The sequence below is a fragment of the Sminthopsis crassicaudata genome, chromosome 3 (assembly GCF_048593235.1).
Source record: "Sminthopsis crassicaudata isolate SCR6 chromosome 3, ASM4859323v1, whole genome shotgun sequence".
NCBI classification, from domain to species: Eukaryota; Metazoa; Chordata; class Mammalia; order Dasyuromorphia; family Dasyuridae; genus Sminthopsis; species Sminthopsis crassicaudata.
The window spans coordinates 433,198,397-433,212,744 of NC_133619.1; the positions used below are offsets into that span (position 1 = coordinate 433,198,397).

General features: G+C 34.7%; 1 protein-coding gene across 9 annotated transcripts in view; it reads right to left on the bottom strand.

Annotated features, from left to right (window-relative positions):
- The window catches only part of OSBPL6 (oxysterol binding protein like 6), a 99,732-nt gene that overhangs the window by 22,532 nt on the left and 62,852 nt on the right, over nt 1-14,348 (bottom strand). For 7 of the 9 annotated variants that reach the window (XM_074303007.1, XM_074303006.1, XM_074303005.1 and 4 more), the window contains 3 exons: nt 10,384-10,491; nt 8,123-8,260; nt 378-465 (listed from right to left, as the gene is read on the bottom strand). In XM_074303007.1, the coding sequence (XP_074159108.1) occupies nt 378-465; nt 8,123-8,260; nt 10,384-10,491 (334 nt within the window). The remainder of the gene's footprint in view (nt 1-377; nt 466-8,122; nt 8,261-10,383; nt 10,492-14,348) is intronic. The other 2 variants (XM_074303009.1, XM_074303008.1) reach the window with 1 other exon arrangement.

Below are 14,348 nucleotides of genomic sequence, written 5' to 3' on the forward strand. Positions count from 1 at the left end.
AGTTTCAAAAACACAAATTTAACCTTGAAGAAAACTTTTTAACAATTAAAGCTATCCAGTGGTTAGGTTTTATCTTATTGGAGGTCCACAGGAAGAAGTAATATGGACTCTTTATCAGATAAGTTGTAGTAAGGGTTCTTTTCTAGGGCTACTGAGTTGTCTTCCAAATTTAAAATTCTGTGGTTCAGTAATAAGCAGTAATAAGTTTACTGTTTGGACCAGCTACATAAACAGAATATAAAAATTAGAAATCAATGAGGAATCAGTTCTAAAAAGATAATCATTAAGAACAACAATATTTATACAGTTGGAAAAGTCATTCTAGTAGCAAAGGTAAGTATGTAGTATACAAATCTGAAGTTCACAATATTACATACTTTGACGGGAAATATTGTCTGCCACACTGGTATTGTCCTCAGATATATTATCACTCACATCACTGATGTAAGACTCGTCATCTGAAGCCTAAGAAAGGAAAGGATATGGAATTCAGAAAGTGGAAATAATTAAGCCTTTAAAAAGAACAGTCAAAACATTTGGAAGATGGATATACATGGCTGACAGAATCCAAACCTCTATTCTTAAGGGAAATGTAGGTAAGTCAATCTTTTCTTTTCTTTTTAAGGACATCACCAGAAAAACATTGACAATGTTAAGACAGATAAAACTGAGACCATCTATCACAAGCTGCCTTTTCTCCCAAACTCTGACCTTTAAATCTTAATATTATCCCCCCCAATTGCTGTTTGTGCCCTTGATTCCCATTCTTTATTTTTTCTTTCTGGAGCTTGCCCCTTTGATCATCTCCTCTCCTTCCTAATTTCTGATCTGTCTTTATTGGTTCTTTTTTTGTTTTGTTTTGTTATATACAAATATGTCCAGATCCTCCTCATCCTTATGACTGCCCTATCCACTTATTATATGGACTTTTATTATTGCTAACTCAGTTGCCTCTTCCCAGTCTTTATTCTTCTTAACTTTTCCAGTGTTTGACCCTGTTCTTCTTAGAGACTTATGATATTGTTCTTTTAGTTTTCTTCCTACCTTTCTAACTGATCTTATGGAATTATGTCCTAGGTGTACACCAAGAATCTGATCTGGGCCCTTGTCTCCTCTCTCTCTATCTGATTCATTTATCTCATCAGCTTCCATATTTTTAGCTATCATCGATTCAGATTACCCCCAACACAGACCCCTCCCAATCCAACTCTACTTAACGTAGCCCTCACTTCTTTCTTGAATTCCACATAAATACTTCAAACTATCTGCTAGATAGCTTTTAAATGTCCTATCACAAATTTAACAAGTCAAAAAAAGAATTTATTCTTCTTTCTTTTCATTTTTATTCATTCTCCTCTCCTCCTATTTTCTCTTTCAAAGGCACCATCACCTACATTACCCATCCTTCTCTGCTACTCATATATCCGACCATTTGCTAAGTCTTTACAGTTTTATCTCTACAATTATCTTTTATACCCATCTCCTTTCTTGACTCACAACTACCCTAATTTAAGTCCTCAACACATCTTGCTTACACTGCCAGTCTTCGATACAGTCTCTCTGACTCAAGTTTCTCTCCTAATACATTTTCTAAACATCTGCCAAAGTTCCCCCCCCTCAAAAAAAAAAAAAAACAACCCCAAAACCATCTTTCCTAAAATACCATGTCACTCCTCTAGGCAGTAACTTCAGTGGCTATATAGGTTATCTCCAGGATTAAATACAAACTCCTTTGTTTGGACTTTCAAGTTCTTACTGTATGGATCAGGCTTCTTATTCATTACTCCACTGTGCATATTCCTTGTTTTAGCAATTAGGAACTATGTGCTGTTCTTGAATATGTGATGCTTCATTTCTCACCTGGCTGTCTCCTATGCCTAGCAAGTAGTAGCAGTTCTTCACCATTTACAAAGCTCACTCAGTCTGACAATTATATGAAGGTGTTCCTAATCTCCTAAAATGTTAGTGCTTACAGTGTATTGATCTTGTATTTATTCATACATATTCGCATATGTATTTTTGTATACAGATATACATATGCATACACATATAATTGTTTATATGCAAGTGGACATAGAGATGTATACATATAATGCATGCATGTCTGTATATGATGTCTCCCAAAATAACCTGTAAGCTCTCTGCTGGCATACACTGTGTCATTTTTGGGTTTTATATTTCCAGCACCTAACCCAGTGCTAGGCACTTAGCAAACACACTATATGTAGAGTGCATTGAATTAATTTGTTGAGAACCCATGGCCCAAGAAAATCAGATGTTTCCTAAAAAGACCTAAGGTTTTGGTAAATAAATCAATAGGGAAGAAAGTCTAGCAAGAACTTAATAGCCAAGAAGGGAAAAGAGGATAACCATTTAAATAGTACCTGCCAGGCACCATAATAAATGCCTTATAAATATTATTTCAGTTAATCTTTCTCTGTCAGGACATAGAAACAGTCACAAACAGTCATCAAGGAAAGACAATGATTAAAACAATCACATTTTTAACATAAGGGAAAGAAAAAGAAAATTATTTTATGAAGCAAGAAAAAAGAAAAAAATGTATTATTGATGAAAGAATATTTAGAAATCATTTAAACTCTTGAACTATTTCCTAGGACCATCCTCGCCCTTGACAAAACAAGTCATTTTTTTCATGACTGGTCTCTGATGGCTTGCCTTTTTTTCCCCCCATAGGCAGCTATTTTAGGAGATGGCAAACAGCTCAGTAAGCTGTTTATAAGTTAGTTAGTTAGTAGTTGTAAGTAGTTAGTAAAGAGTCTCCTTATTCAGACTTTTTTTTTCTTCCTTAGATCACGAGGGGGTAGAATTGCATTGCCCCATTAGCCAATAAAACCAAAGTCAAAATAATAGCTATCTTATAGGTTTGATTGTAAGTGCAACTAATAAATCATTCCAGTCCAAGACATATCTTTGCAATCAATTAATCACTATATAGCCATAGAGTTGAAGACAGAAGCCTGCTCAAAGCAAAGCCAGAATGCATATATGTTTATGTTGAGCATAATTTACAGAAACATCTATTGTCACCCTCTGGGAAATTAGTGACAATGACCTCTGCTTCTCTTCAATTTTTAATTACTCTCAGAGTCCATCCTAAAACCAAGGCATATTTGCCAGCAATATTACAGAGGATAGTTTGGACACAACTATCATTTATTTCATTTTCTTTTTGAGATTATGCATAAATTAGTTTTCTTAAACTTTTTAATATTTTTTCTTTTTTTGCTAAAGGGACAGCTCTCTGCTTAAGGGAGGTGGAAGGGATAGCACTAGGAAATAAAGTATGTAAAAATAGAAAATATGAATAATTTTTAAAAAAGATTTAAGGGTCTCATTTTCCTGAATATATATGAACATCACTATATAGGGATCAATGAAAGAAGTAAAATGTCCCTTGACACTACAAAGAGTTTTAACCTATTTGGGAAAAAAAATGGTTTGTCACAGACAGCCTAAAATGGGAAAAAAAAAAAAAAAAGTCATATTGTATCTTTACATTTAAATATCACTAGCCCTGTGAATTTGGTCACAATTTAATTTTTAGGTCTCAGTTTCCTGGCCTTGGAAGTTAGGCCAGTTATTTCCTAACCATTCTTTGACTACATGTCAGATAGATATAGATGTTATCATATTCAATTTAAGAAAGAAAGAAAAAGGAAGTGATTGTGTCTTTTATCTAATTATCTACCTATCAAAAAAAAATCTTGCTCTGTATAAGTGTGGGGGATTTATATGAATTCAGGAAAAATTTCTTTTCTAAATAAGACCACGGAATGTTACACACAAAATATGAGAATACGTAAATTCAATAAGCATCCAACCTTTGTGGCCACAGTTGCTTATTACAAAAGCCACAACAGCACCAGTAGTTGGTGATAAGAATCAGATATAGATAGGTCCATATAATATACATAAATAAATATAGTCCTGGATCAAAAAACAAACCAGTATGCTTAAGACATTTGTTTCAGGCTTATCCCACTTGTCACTAAACATATCTTAAGGGCTCTGTAATGAGTGACAAGAAATTCCAAGGGCACAGAGACAAGTTTAGTTGGAATGAGTAGGAGGAACAATGAAAAATTATATCAAGAAAACATTGTATTTTTCTACTTATGAACAGAGAACATGAAGTTTTATAATCTTAAATGTCAACATTTATTCATTCCCTCAGTCAAGCATATGCTATGTTAGGCACTAGGGTAGATACAGAGTTTAGAATAGTTCTCCTTTTTCTCCAGTTGCTCTCTGGGTTTCTTCTACCTACTCCAGCTCTTCATCTTGGAGCCCACTCTAAGTACCCATTTTAGCCTCTCGATGGAGCTATCCATTAAGGAGAATAGTCAGACCAACTTGTCTCCCTTCCTTTTTAGGTTACACAATGGACTTTTTCTAACATTTTCCACTACTCTCTGCATAGCTTTTTTTCCATTCCCCTTTTTCTCTGTCCATGCCCCAACCCTACTTCTTCAGTTTCTTTTCTGGTGGTCTTCTTCTGTTAGGATATAAGCTCTGTGGGAGTAGGAACAATTTTTCTTTCTATTTCAATGTGTATTCCTTCATAGCATTTAACACAGTGCTTAACACAAAGTAAATACTTAAATGTTTGTGGACTAACAGCTGGCTGAGATTAAAACACAGTCTTTGTCTTTATAGGGCTTATAGTACAGCAGTACACATAGAGTGATAATATATGTTAATTTGGCTAATATAGTAGCCCACCCCACCTACTTATCCATACAGAAATAAGTTTAATTGAATTGTGTAAGAGAAACAAAAACGATTATTTTAAGAACATGTTAAATTTTCTATTCATATGAATGAGAATGGTAGAACCTGCAAAAATTTGAGTTCCAATGGCAGAAGCTTTGAGAGCCCAGGATCATCTCTATATCCAAAGAAGGTATGAGGAGGACTTTGAGAAGATCCAATTTTGCAATTACGCGTCATAAAACTCATTTATTCATTCACATAAACATTTTATTGAACAGCTATTATAAACAGACAGCACTCTGTCTAGACACTGTATTACAAATATAGATAAGACAGACCTTGCCTTCATGGTCCTTATAAGTTAGGGGCTAAGTAAAGATGTATTCAAAGATAATCATATTATACAAATATGTACATATATGTGAAAAATACTAAACATACATTACTTCCCTACAAAAAAATTAAAGAAAAATGGAAATGATCCAAATGTAAAAAATTTATAGCAGCTCTTTTTTGTAATGACAAGGAAGTGGAAACTAAGGCACTGTATATTAATTGAAGAACAGGTTAACAAAATACGGTATGTGAATATAGTGGGAAATTACTGTGCCATAAGAAATGATGAAAGGAGAGGTGCCGCGGGAATCTTGTATGAACTAATACAAGGTGAAGTTAGATAAATGAGGATCACAATTTATACACTAATAACACTTCTGAAAGGAAAAACAACTTTAATACTTGAAAAAAATTGATCAATGAAATGGCAAACTATGACATGACTGATTACAATTCCAGAGTACCAATGATGAAAGAGGGTACTTATTCCCTCATAGAAAAGTGACAGCTTTAAGATGCAAAATGAAACATCTTTTCACATAGTCTATGTGGGAAATTGTTTTGCTTCACTATGAATATTTGTTAAAATGTTGTTGTTTTTTTTTCCTTTTCTTTTCCTAAGAGGAGAGTGGAAGCAAGAGAGATAAAGGTTTAGGAATAAGGTCCTTGGTTCTCTTGCCACCCTCTCCCCCAGTAAAAAAGATCAGAAGGAATGTAAATTCATTGAGATTGTTTTATTTTTTTATTTGAATCCTTACTGCCTAGCACCCAATGCCTAATAAATATAGGTACGTAATAAATACTGGTGTGTAGGTTGATTGAAGGATTCACAGTTAAGTAGAACAGCTTTGAAAGTTATATGTTGAATTTATCATATAATTAAAAAGAAATCCAAGTACTCCATAAAGATATTTGTAGTTTCATCTATACCTTTCTTCTATTCAACAATGTAGATGGACATGAATATTTTATTTAGTGAGCAATTTATTTTATGTTATTATACAAAGGAAAAAGGAATTATAAAGTTGCAAACACTGTCACTCAAAATCATGGGAAAGAATTTGGCTCATTTTAAAGAAACTCAAAATTTATTTCACTAGAGAACCTCCACCACCTACTTAATGCTGAAATGTGATGAATTTCTAAGAACTAGCCATAACTACTTAGCACAAAGAATGATTTGGTTTACCATCTGGTGGTGGGTGGTGGTTTAAAGCAAAAAATAAAAAATAAAAATAAAACTCCCAAACCCAACCTACCTTTCATTATTCAACCATGCAAAATGGATGCCAAATATTACAATCTTCTGTCAGCAGACTATGCTAATACATAATGTGGGCACAGGATGAAGTATGGCCTCATGTGTTCTAGCTGTTCACCAATAACCCACTTGGGGTGAGAAATATACTAAAACCATAATAAAGTATCAGGGAAAAGTATATTTAGGATCAATTTGATGGAATTTAGGAAGTAATCTAATCATACATGGAGAAGAGTTTTCTAATACTTCACTAATTTACTTGGTTGAACCAACTGCTAAGTTCAGTGGGATACTCAGAAACAACCAAATGAGTAAAATAAAAACATGCTCAATTTGACCCCAACATCCCAGGGAAGGCTAACGATTCATCACAGGGCTCATAATACAGAGATAAGCACAGAACTACCGTAGAAATGGAACTGATTCAACAAACATGAATTCAACAAATGTGGAGTCAGATCTAGGTTTACACTCTGTTTTATGTTAGTAAAACCTTAGGCAAGTTACTTAAATTCTCTAGGTCTCTCTGTGAAATCAGGGAATTGGATGAGATTGTGTCTAGAGATGCCTTTCAGCTTGAGATATATAGTACTAAGGATCCTACTATATGTGAGATGCTGTAGATATAAAAATGATAAAAATGAAGAATAATACAGCCCTGGATCTCAAGAATCTTCAAACCTTTTTTTTTTTAAATTCACTTTTATTTTATTTTCAACTCTAAATTCTTTTCGTTCCATCCCCTCCTGTGCATTAAGACAGCACAAATAAGCAAACAATACGCAAACAATACACAAACAAAACCTATTATAAATATATACAGTCAAGCAAAACATTTCTGCATTGGTAGGACCTTAAAATCGAATAAGTAAAATAAGAAAGGGGAAAAAAAAAGTATGACACAAGGGAGAATGTGAGAGTCTAATTGAGAGATGATGAGGACCTGTTCTATTATGGGGAGATAAGGAGGCATCCATGATATTAAGAGGTAAAACCAAACAGTATTACCAACTAATTGGCTATGGAGGGTTACAGAGAATGAAAAGGTCAGGATCACTACAGTCAGAGCCTGAGACATATGAAGGCAGCTTGAGAAGAGAATACGGTTAAGCAAAGTTTATTTTAGGATGGGGGAGACCTGAGGATGTTTGTTGACAGAGGGCAAGGAGGTAATGATGTGGAACAGACTGAAGATGAAAGAGGCAGAGAGGGAATGATGGATGTAACAAGGTCACAAGGGAGCTGGGAGGGAAAGGGATTGAGGACATAAGCAAAAGGTTTAGCTTTGTCAAGAGGAGGGCAGCCTAGTTTTATGAGACTGGAGGAAAAAAGAGAGAGAAAAGAAAGGCCAAAGAGTAGTTCTGATGAGATAATATTAAAAAGGTCTTCCTTCTTTTCTTCCCTCTTCCTTTTTTCCTTCCTTCTTTCTTTCCCTCTTCCCTTCTTTCATTCCTTCCTTCCTTGCTCCCCCTTTCTCTGTCTCTCCCTCCCTCTTTCTGTCTCTTTCTCTGTATCTGTGTCTCCTGTGTCTGTGTCTCTGCGTTTCCCTCCTCTACCCCCTCAAATTAGCACATGGAACGGTGACCTTCAGTGGGAGAAGTGAATGGATCATAAGGCTAGAAAACAAAGGTTAATCTTGTTCTTTGAGGGGCGTTTTGGGAGTCTTTTGGGGATTCTATCTTGAAGATGTACTCTCTAATTTGAGGGGGGCAAATCTCCATATTTGGGTTTTTTCCCCCTAACTACTGGTAGGAAAGATTACAAAAAGGGAACAGCCTCATCACTTACCTCATTTTCTGACGAGCTCGCTGAGAGGAGCACCTCCTGAGCATCAAAGAATTCCGAGACAGATTCAGACATAGAAAGCCGGCTCTCATTAGCAGCTTGCTGCGACAGGGGGAGACTGACATGAATTTGCTCCCCAGGCTACAAAGTAACAAAATGCCAGAGTGTCATCTGTTACAGTATTTCAATGTTAGAACAACATTTCACACAGGTAGGAGCTAGTCTGGAGCACAGAGAATAACTGACCACATGTTTCTAGAAGAAAAAAAATATCCAGTATGAAAACAGATTCTGTGATTGTCTCCCGGGAACTGGAGATGTCCAGACAAACATACTCAGATGCTGGGGTCTCAATTCTAACTCTTCTACTTATTATACCTGTGGCCTTTGGCAGGCTATCTTAACCACTCTAGATCTTACTGAGGTAAGAGAGGTAGCTGGTTAGATAATTTCCTAGACCTTTAAATCCCATAGTGCTATTCAAACTTCAGCCTTGTCAAATACAAAAGCTTTTATCAGAAGAAGAGTAGACACTAGTCCAAAGAATATTTTTGACCTCAGAAAGTCATAAATAAATCTACTAAAGCTTAGAAGGCTTATAGCCTATATCAGTGGGTAGAGTACATCAATCAACCTGTGAAATCACAGATCCCTGAAGAATGAAAATGTAACTTGACAGAGTGGTAAACTAGAGCTGTGCTAGTCTTTCTTGCTAAGGTACTATGATTTACAAATAATACTGAAAAGATTTCTATCTTTTAACCTCAAGAATTCAAAAGTGTTTGGAAAATAGGTGGGGAGTGAACTGAGTTTCAACTTCGAAAAAACTAAGATGAGAATAAAATTTTGTTACAGGAGCAGATGAAAGAAAAAAACCCTAAAATTCTAAGACTTAGTTCTGTCTGTCACCACTGAAATTATGTCTGCTAAGTTAATGAAAACTACTAGGTACATGATTAAAAACAAATTTAATCTTAATAAAATGTTAAGATTGATGAAGGGATATGCTCAGATTGACACATATTTTTACCTAGATACTATTTAAAAAAGACACCAAATAATTCACTTTCAAGTTTTTTTTTAATTTACTCAAAGCTAAATTATTTTATAGGAAATTATTCATATTTGATTGATCATAGAAAATTACAATGTGATACATCAATAAATTATAAGAAAATTCTAATTAAGCATATTAATTTTTTCAGACTAGACTTATGATTTCATTGACTTAGGAAACTCTTAGTGAGGATATTCACTGAACCAGTGCAGACCTGCACTTGCTACATGACTTAAAGAACTGCCTGGCTTAAGACTAAATGACTTACCCAGGATCCCACTGACAGTATGTGTGAGAGGTTGGGCTAAACTTCTAAACTTGCTATATATTCTGCCATGCTGCTGGCCTCTCCACATTGTAGAGTTATAATGTCAAATTACCCAAATGCAAAGACTGTTGGCAGATAGGATATGATCAATAATAAGGGACAGGAGGAGACATAGGATAAAAAATATCTGCAGGCCAGTGGTCTGAGGACACAATGGACCACAAAAAAGCTTTACTTATTAAACAATTAGTTGGAAGTATTTGTTAAGTAATACTTGCTAAGCAACTAGTTGGTAAGGCACTTATCTCTATGTTCTCAGCTTTCTAGAAAGATAAATGAAGATCTCTGAATTAATTGAAACAATCTCCTTGTGATCACACACACACATGGTTTTTATTTTCTTTCTTTTTTATTTTTGGGGAAGATAAATCATACAATGCACATTTTGGATATGAAATTACAGAAAATGTCATTAAAAATAGCAGTTTTAGATTGGTGTTAAATATTCTCCTCCCTTGTATTGTCTTCCTTTCATGCCATCACGAAGTAGACCAAGAAAGTGCTTAAGGCATTATGATTATAGAAATTTAATTCGAATCTTCAATTAAATTAAAGCTTAAAAACTAAACTAAAAATGCCTGATGAACACTTTAAATAAAGTGTTCAGCTACAAAAAAAAGTTCACAATTTGGGACAAAAATAAGAGACAAAAATGTTCATTATAGTATCCAAACATCAATAAAGGAAGCTTAGACAAAAGACAAAAGCTATATAAGATGTCAAACATGGAGACTGTTATTTCACTTTGAAGAAAAGTCTGCTGCACAAATATTCAGATAAGTCATATTTTTCTAATAGTAAGAGAACTGTTAAAAAAAATCAGCTATGAATTTCAGTGTTCTAAATGTTATATAAATTCATCAAAGAACAAAGTCTTACCTCATCAGGGCTAGGAATAATATTTACACTGACAACCTGATCACAAATAATAGACTCTGAATGTATCCGGTTTAAGCGACTCCGTAGCTCAGCATTCTGGTTAAGTGCCTTAAAACAACAAAGATTATACATATAATTTGAAATTAATAAGCAGACACACAATAGAACAGACACACATATGTGGCACAGACTAGCTTCTCAAAAAAGCAAGGGCAGCAAATTATATCACACTCTTTCCTTAAAAGCATGCTAGGCCCAAGCCTAGTGGTGAGAAGGTAATAAATGGCCCAGTAAAGACACAGTCATTCTTACATGATATGAGGAAACCTACTGTTTAGTATTTAATGCTATTTGCCACCAGAAAGCATTCTTGTAACTAAAGAATGACCCATTTAGTTCCTTTTCACCAGAAGATCTGGGTCCACTATTTTTAGGCCTGTGCTACCACCACATATATATTATTCTTTTCCAGCCTCCTTCATGAATGAAGAACATTAGAATGATCTACTGGCAGTGAAAATTGGCTCCTTCAATTTCTGTGCCATTTTCCAAAATTCAGAAATTATTTGAGTGAAAAATGAACATCATGGAACTGACTTTGGAATGAAATGAATAAAGAAACTACCTCCATTTATTGAGGTGAATTTCAGCCTGTTTTAATGAGATGGGCAATGTTTCAGTAACATGAAATACTGGAGCTCTAAATATTCCTTTAGAATATATGTGACCATGAAATCATTGAAGGTTGGTCTGCAAGTTATAAGCTACTTATTGTAAATAATAACAGAAGATCAACATGTACACATTTTTATTGAACACTAAAAATGTAAGCAGCTGCTACTAAAAATATAAAATAAAAATCTCAGTTGCCATAATCTCAAATTAGTTCAAATAATAAACCAAAAGGGACCTTAGAGATCATTTAAACTAATTTTATGTTACAAATGAGGAAAATGGGGTCTAGATATTAAGTTATTTGCCTGAGGCCACACAGATGGTTAGCGTAAACCAAAGTGTAGAAACCAGGTCTCCAGATTCTCAAGATAGATGAAAATGGGGGGAAAAAATAACTATATTTTATATACTATAAAATATACTATGTATACTATGTGCCAAGTATTGTGCTAAACACTTTATAAATATTATCTCATTAATCTTCATGGCAATATTGCGAAGTAGGTATGGTTATTACCCTTATTTTACTCAGTTAAGGAAACAGAAGTTAATCATTTCCCTCTAGGAAATGTCTCAGGCTTGATAGACAGACTGAAAGACAGATCTATGGAAAGAGTGAGGGAAGGAAGGAAGGAAAGAAGGGAGAAAAGGAGGGAGGGAGAAAGGAAGAAGGGAAGAGGGAAGAAGGAAAGAAGGAAGGAAAGAAGGAAGGAAGGGAAGAATAAGTACTTATTAATTGCTTATTATGTGCCAGGAAACTGTGCTTAAATACCAAAGACACTATTACAAAGGAACAAGGCAGCCTCTGCTATCAAGGAACTTCTAATTTGAGTGAAAATATCTTTTTATATTACACTATGCAGCTTTTCTTCCAATGTGCACCTTTGGGTGCTTTGGGATTTCCTTGTAAAACTACCTGCTATTACGTGGAGTTTGGACCTTAACTAGAACTAGAATTCCAGGAGCCCCAGAGGAGCCTCATTGTGCCATAGTTAATAATTAATATGGCTCTATATTATGGACTCCAAACAGGGTTCCAAACATTTTATAACAGCACTTATATAGTTACACATATTTGCTGTTATGGGGAGATACAATTAATTAGGCCTTGCATTCTCATTACTTGATTACAATGCTGCCTAGAAATATTGAAAGAGTTGACACAAAGCTCTAAGTGGCCAGGTTGGGAACATAAGGTACAGTCAGGTAGAAAAATATGATAGAGGAAGTGTGTGCCCCACCTTGAGAAAATTGATAATACTTGGATGAAAATAAATTGGCTTTGTAAGATACAAGAATATAAACCACTAGACTAATTTTCTGCACTTAAAAGGGATATAGAAAATTTAAAAGTGTCTAGTTTTCATATTCTCAGAACTTTGGCAAGTAAAAATAATAGCTGTTTTTCTTTAATTCAATATAAATAAATTTTCAGAAGGATTTTAATTGTACATTTCTCCAAAGAGCCTTTGGTCATTTTTCCTAGGAAGCTATCCCAGTTAGCTGTGACTTTAAAATATTCCTCATATTCTCCATGCATGACTTCTGTATTGTTTATGAATAAGCTTGAATGTTCTTATTTTGCTATAGTCTGGAATATACTGAAGTTGTCCTGTGCATCAAGGTCTTTGCAACCACCAACTATACAAACATATATACACATTTACAGAAACGTATACATAGAAAGACAGCTGATAAAGATATAGATAGATTGTTTACATGCATTTATATATACATACAGAGTCATCTTCTTCCTTAAGTATGCCTCTAACACATACTAGCTATGTGATCACTGATAAGTCACTTAATTTCTCAGTGACCCACTAAAACCTCCAATGGAAATCACACACACACACACACACACACACACACACACACACATACACACACTACCTCACTTCCCTTCCCCCCCCAAAAAATTATGTGTGATTACTGCTGTTAGGTGACTATGAACTGAGCCACTATGTGTGATTAAAATCAGTCTCTAGCCACCTTTTATCCAAATGGATAAGTCAGTCATTCCCCAGCTCTACTGAAACAATATGGCTAGCATAGCAACTGCATGATAGATTAAGGTTAAATGTGAGGAAAATTTCCTGATGGTGGGAATTTTAAAATAAATACTAATGTTAAAGGAAATTACAGAATTCTCTTCTTTGAAAGTATTAAAGAATGAGTTAGACTTTATCTGCCCCCATGGGTTTAAATAAGATCTTGCCCTGAAGACAGAGGTGAATATTAGATAATCTCTCAAGGTCTCTTCCAGTAGTGAATGACTTGGATTTTGGAAAGGAATAACTATGTGGAAAATATTATGATTGATAATATATATGCAGTGGTAGAAAACAACATGTTAGTTTTAGATAGGACAGAACACAGAAATAAACATCCAGTCACAGGTAGGGCAATCTTAATAGCAGACAGCCCAGCATGCAAATAGCCTAATTCTGAGTCATTCTTAGCTTATTGCCTTATTTTGTCTTGATCACTTACCTCACAGAGAGTCATGAGGCTCACTGATATTAAGTTCTAAATGAAATGCTGTAAGCCTCATTTTAACAGCACAAACTCTGTTACTATTATTTGTTTAGACAATGCCTGGGATTGTACTAACATTTTTTCTCTTTACTACTGGTTCCCAGGATTCACTTTTGTAACTCTATCCTCTGCCTTTGTAATATTTGAGAGACTAGTATTCTCAAAGAATTGGTGCCTTAATGAATTGCTATCAAAATAAATCAGAGGCAAGAAAATGGGGTCTGATAAATGAATGGGGTAATGGAAAAGCTGACACCAAAAGTATGGTGTTGAATTATACTATTGCGAATGGAGGAAAAAAGGAAGACTGCCTATTGTAATATAACACACTAGCAAGTAAGCAAAACTATGGTGGTATCTTGGCCAATAGTATTGCTTCAAGAGATATGTAATTCTTAGATGCATCATCTGATCCCATAGCATGCCATTTACAAAGTAATAATCCTTTATTCAGCCCAAATCATGAAAAGTACATTACAATCAAAGAATGGGCTAATGAATATAAATTTATTTAAACTATTATGTTTGGTTTGCCTCTCCATTAAAGCATGCTCATAAACTTCCTCTTCCTATAGCTGTTGGAACATTCAATCACATCTTGTCTGTGTAAACTTTACATGATCAACTTATTTTTCCATGGCCCTTCTCCTGAGGGGACAAACATAGTTAATGTCACAACTGTTTCCTTAAGAAAAAAAAAAAAAAAGCTGTACTGAAAGCCCTAGAACAAACACAGATACCTAAGTTACCAA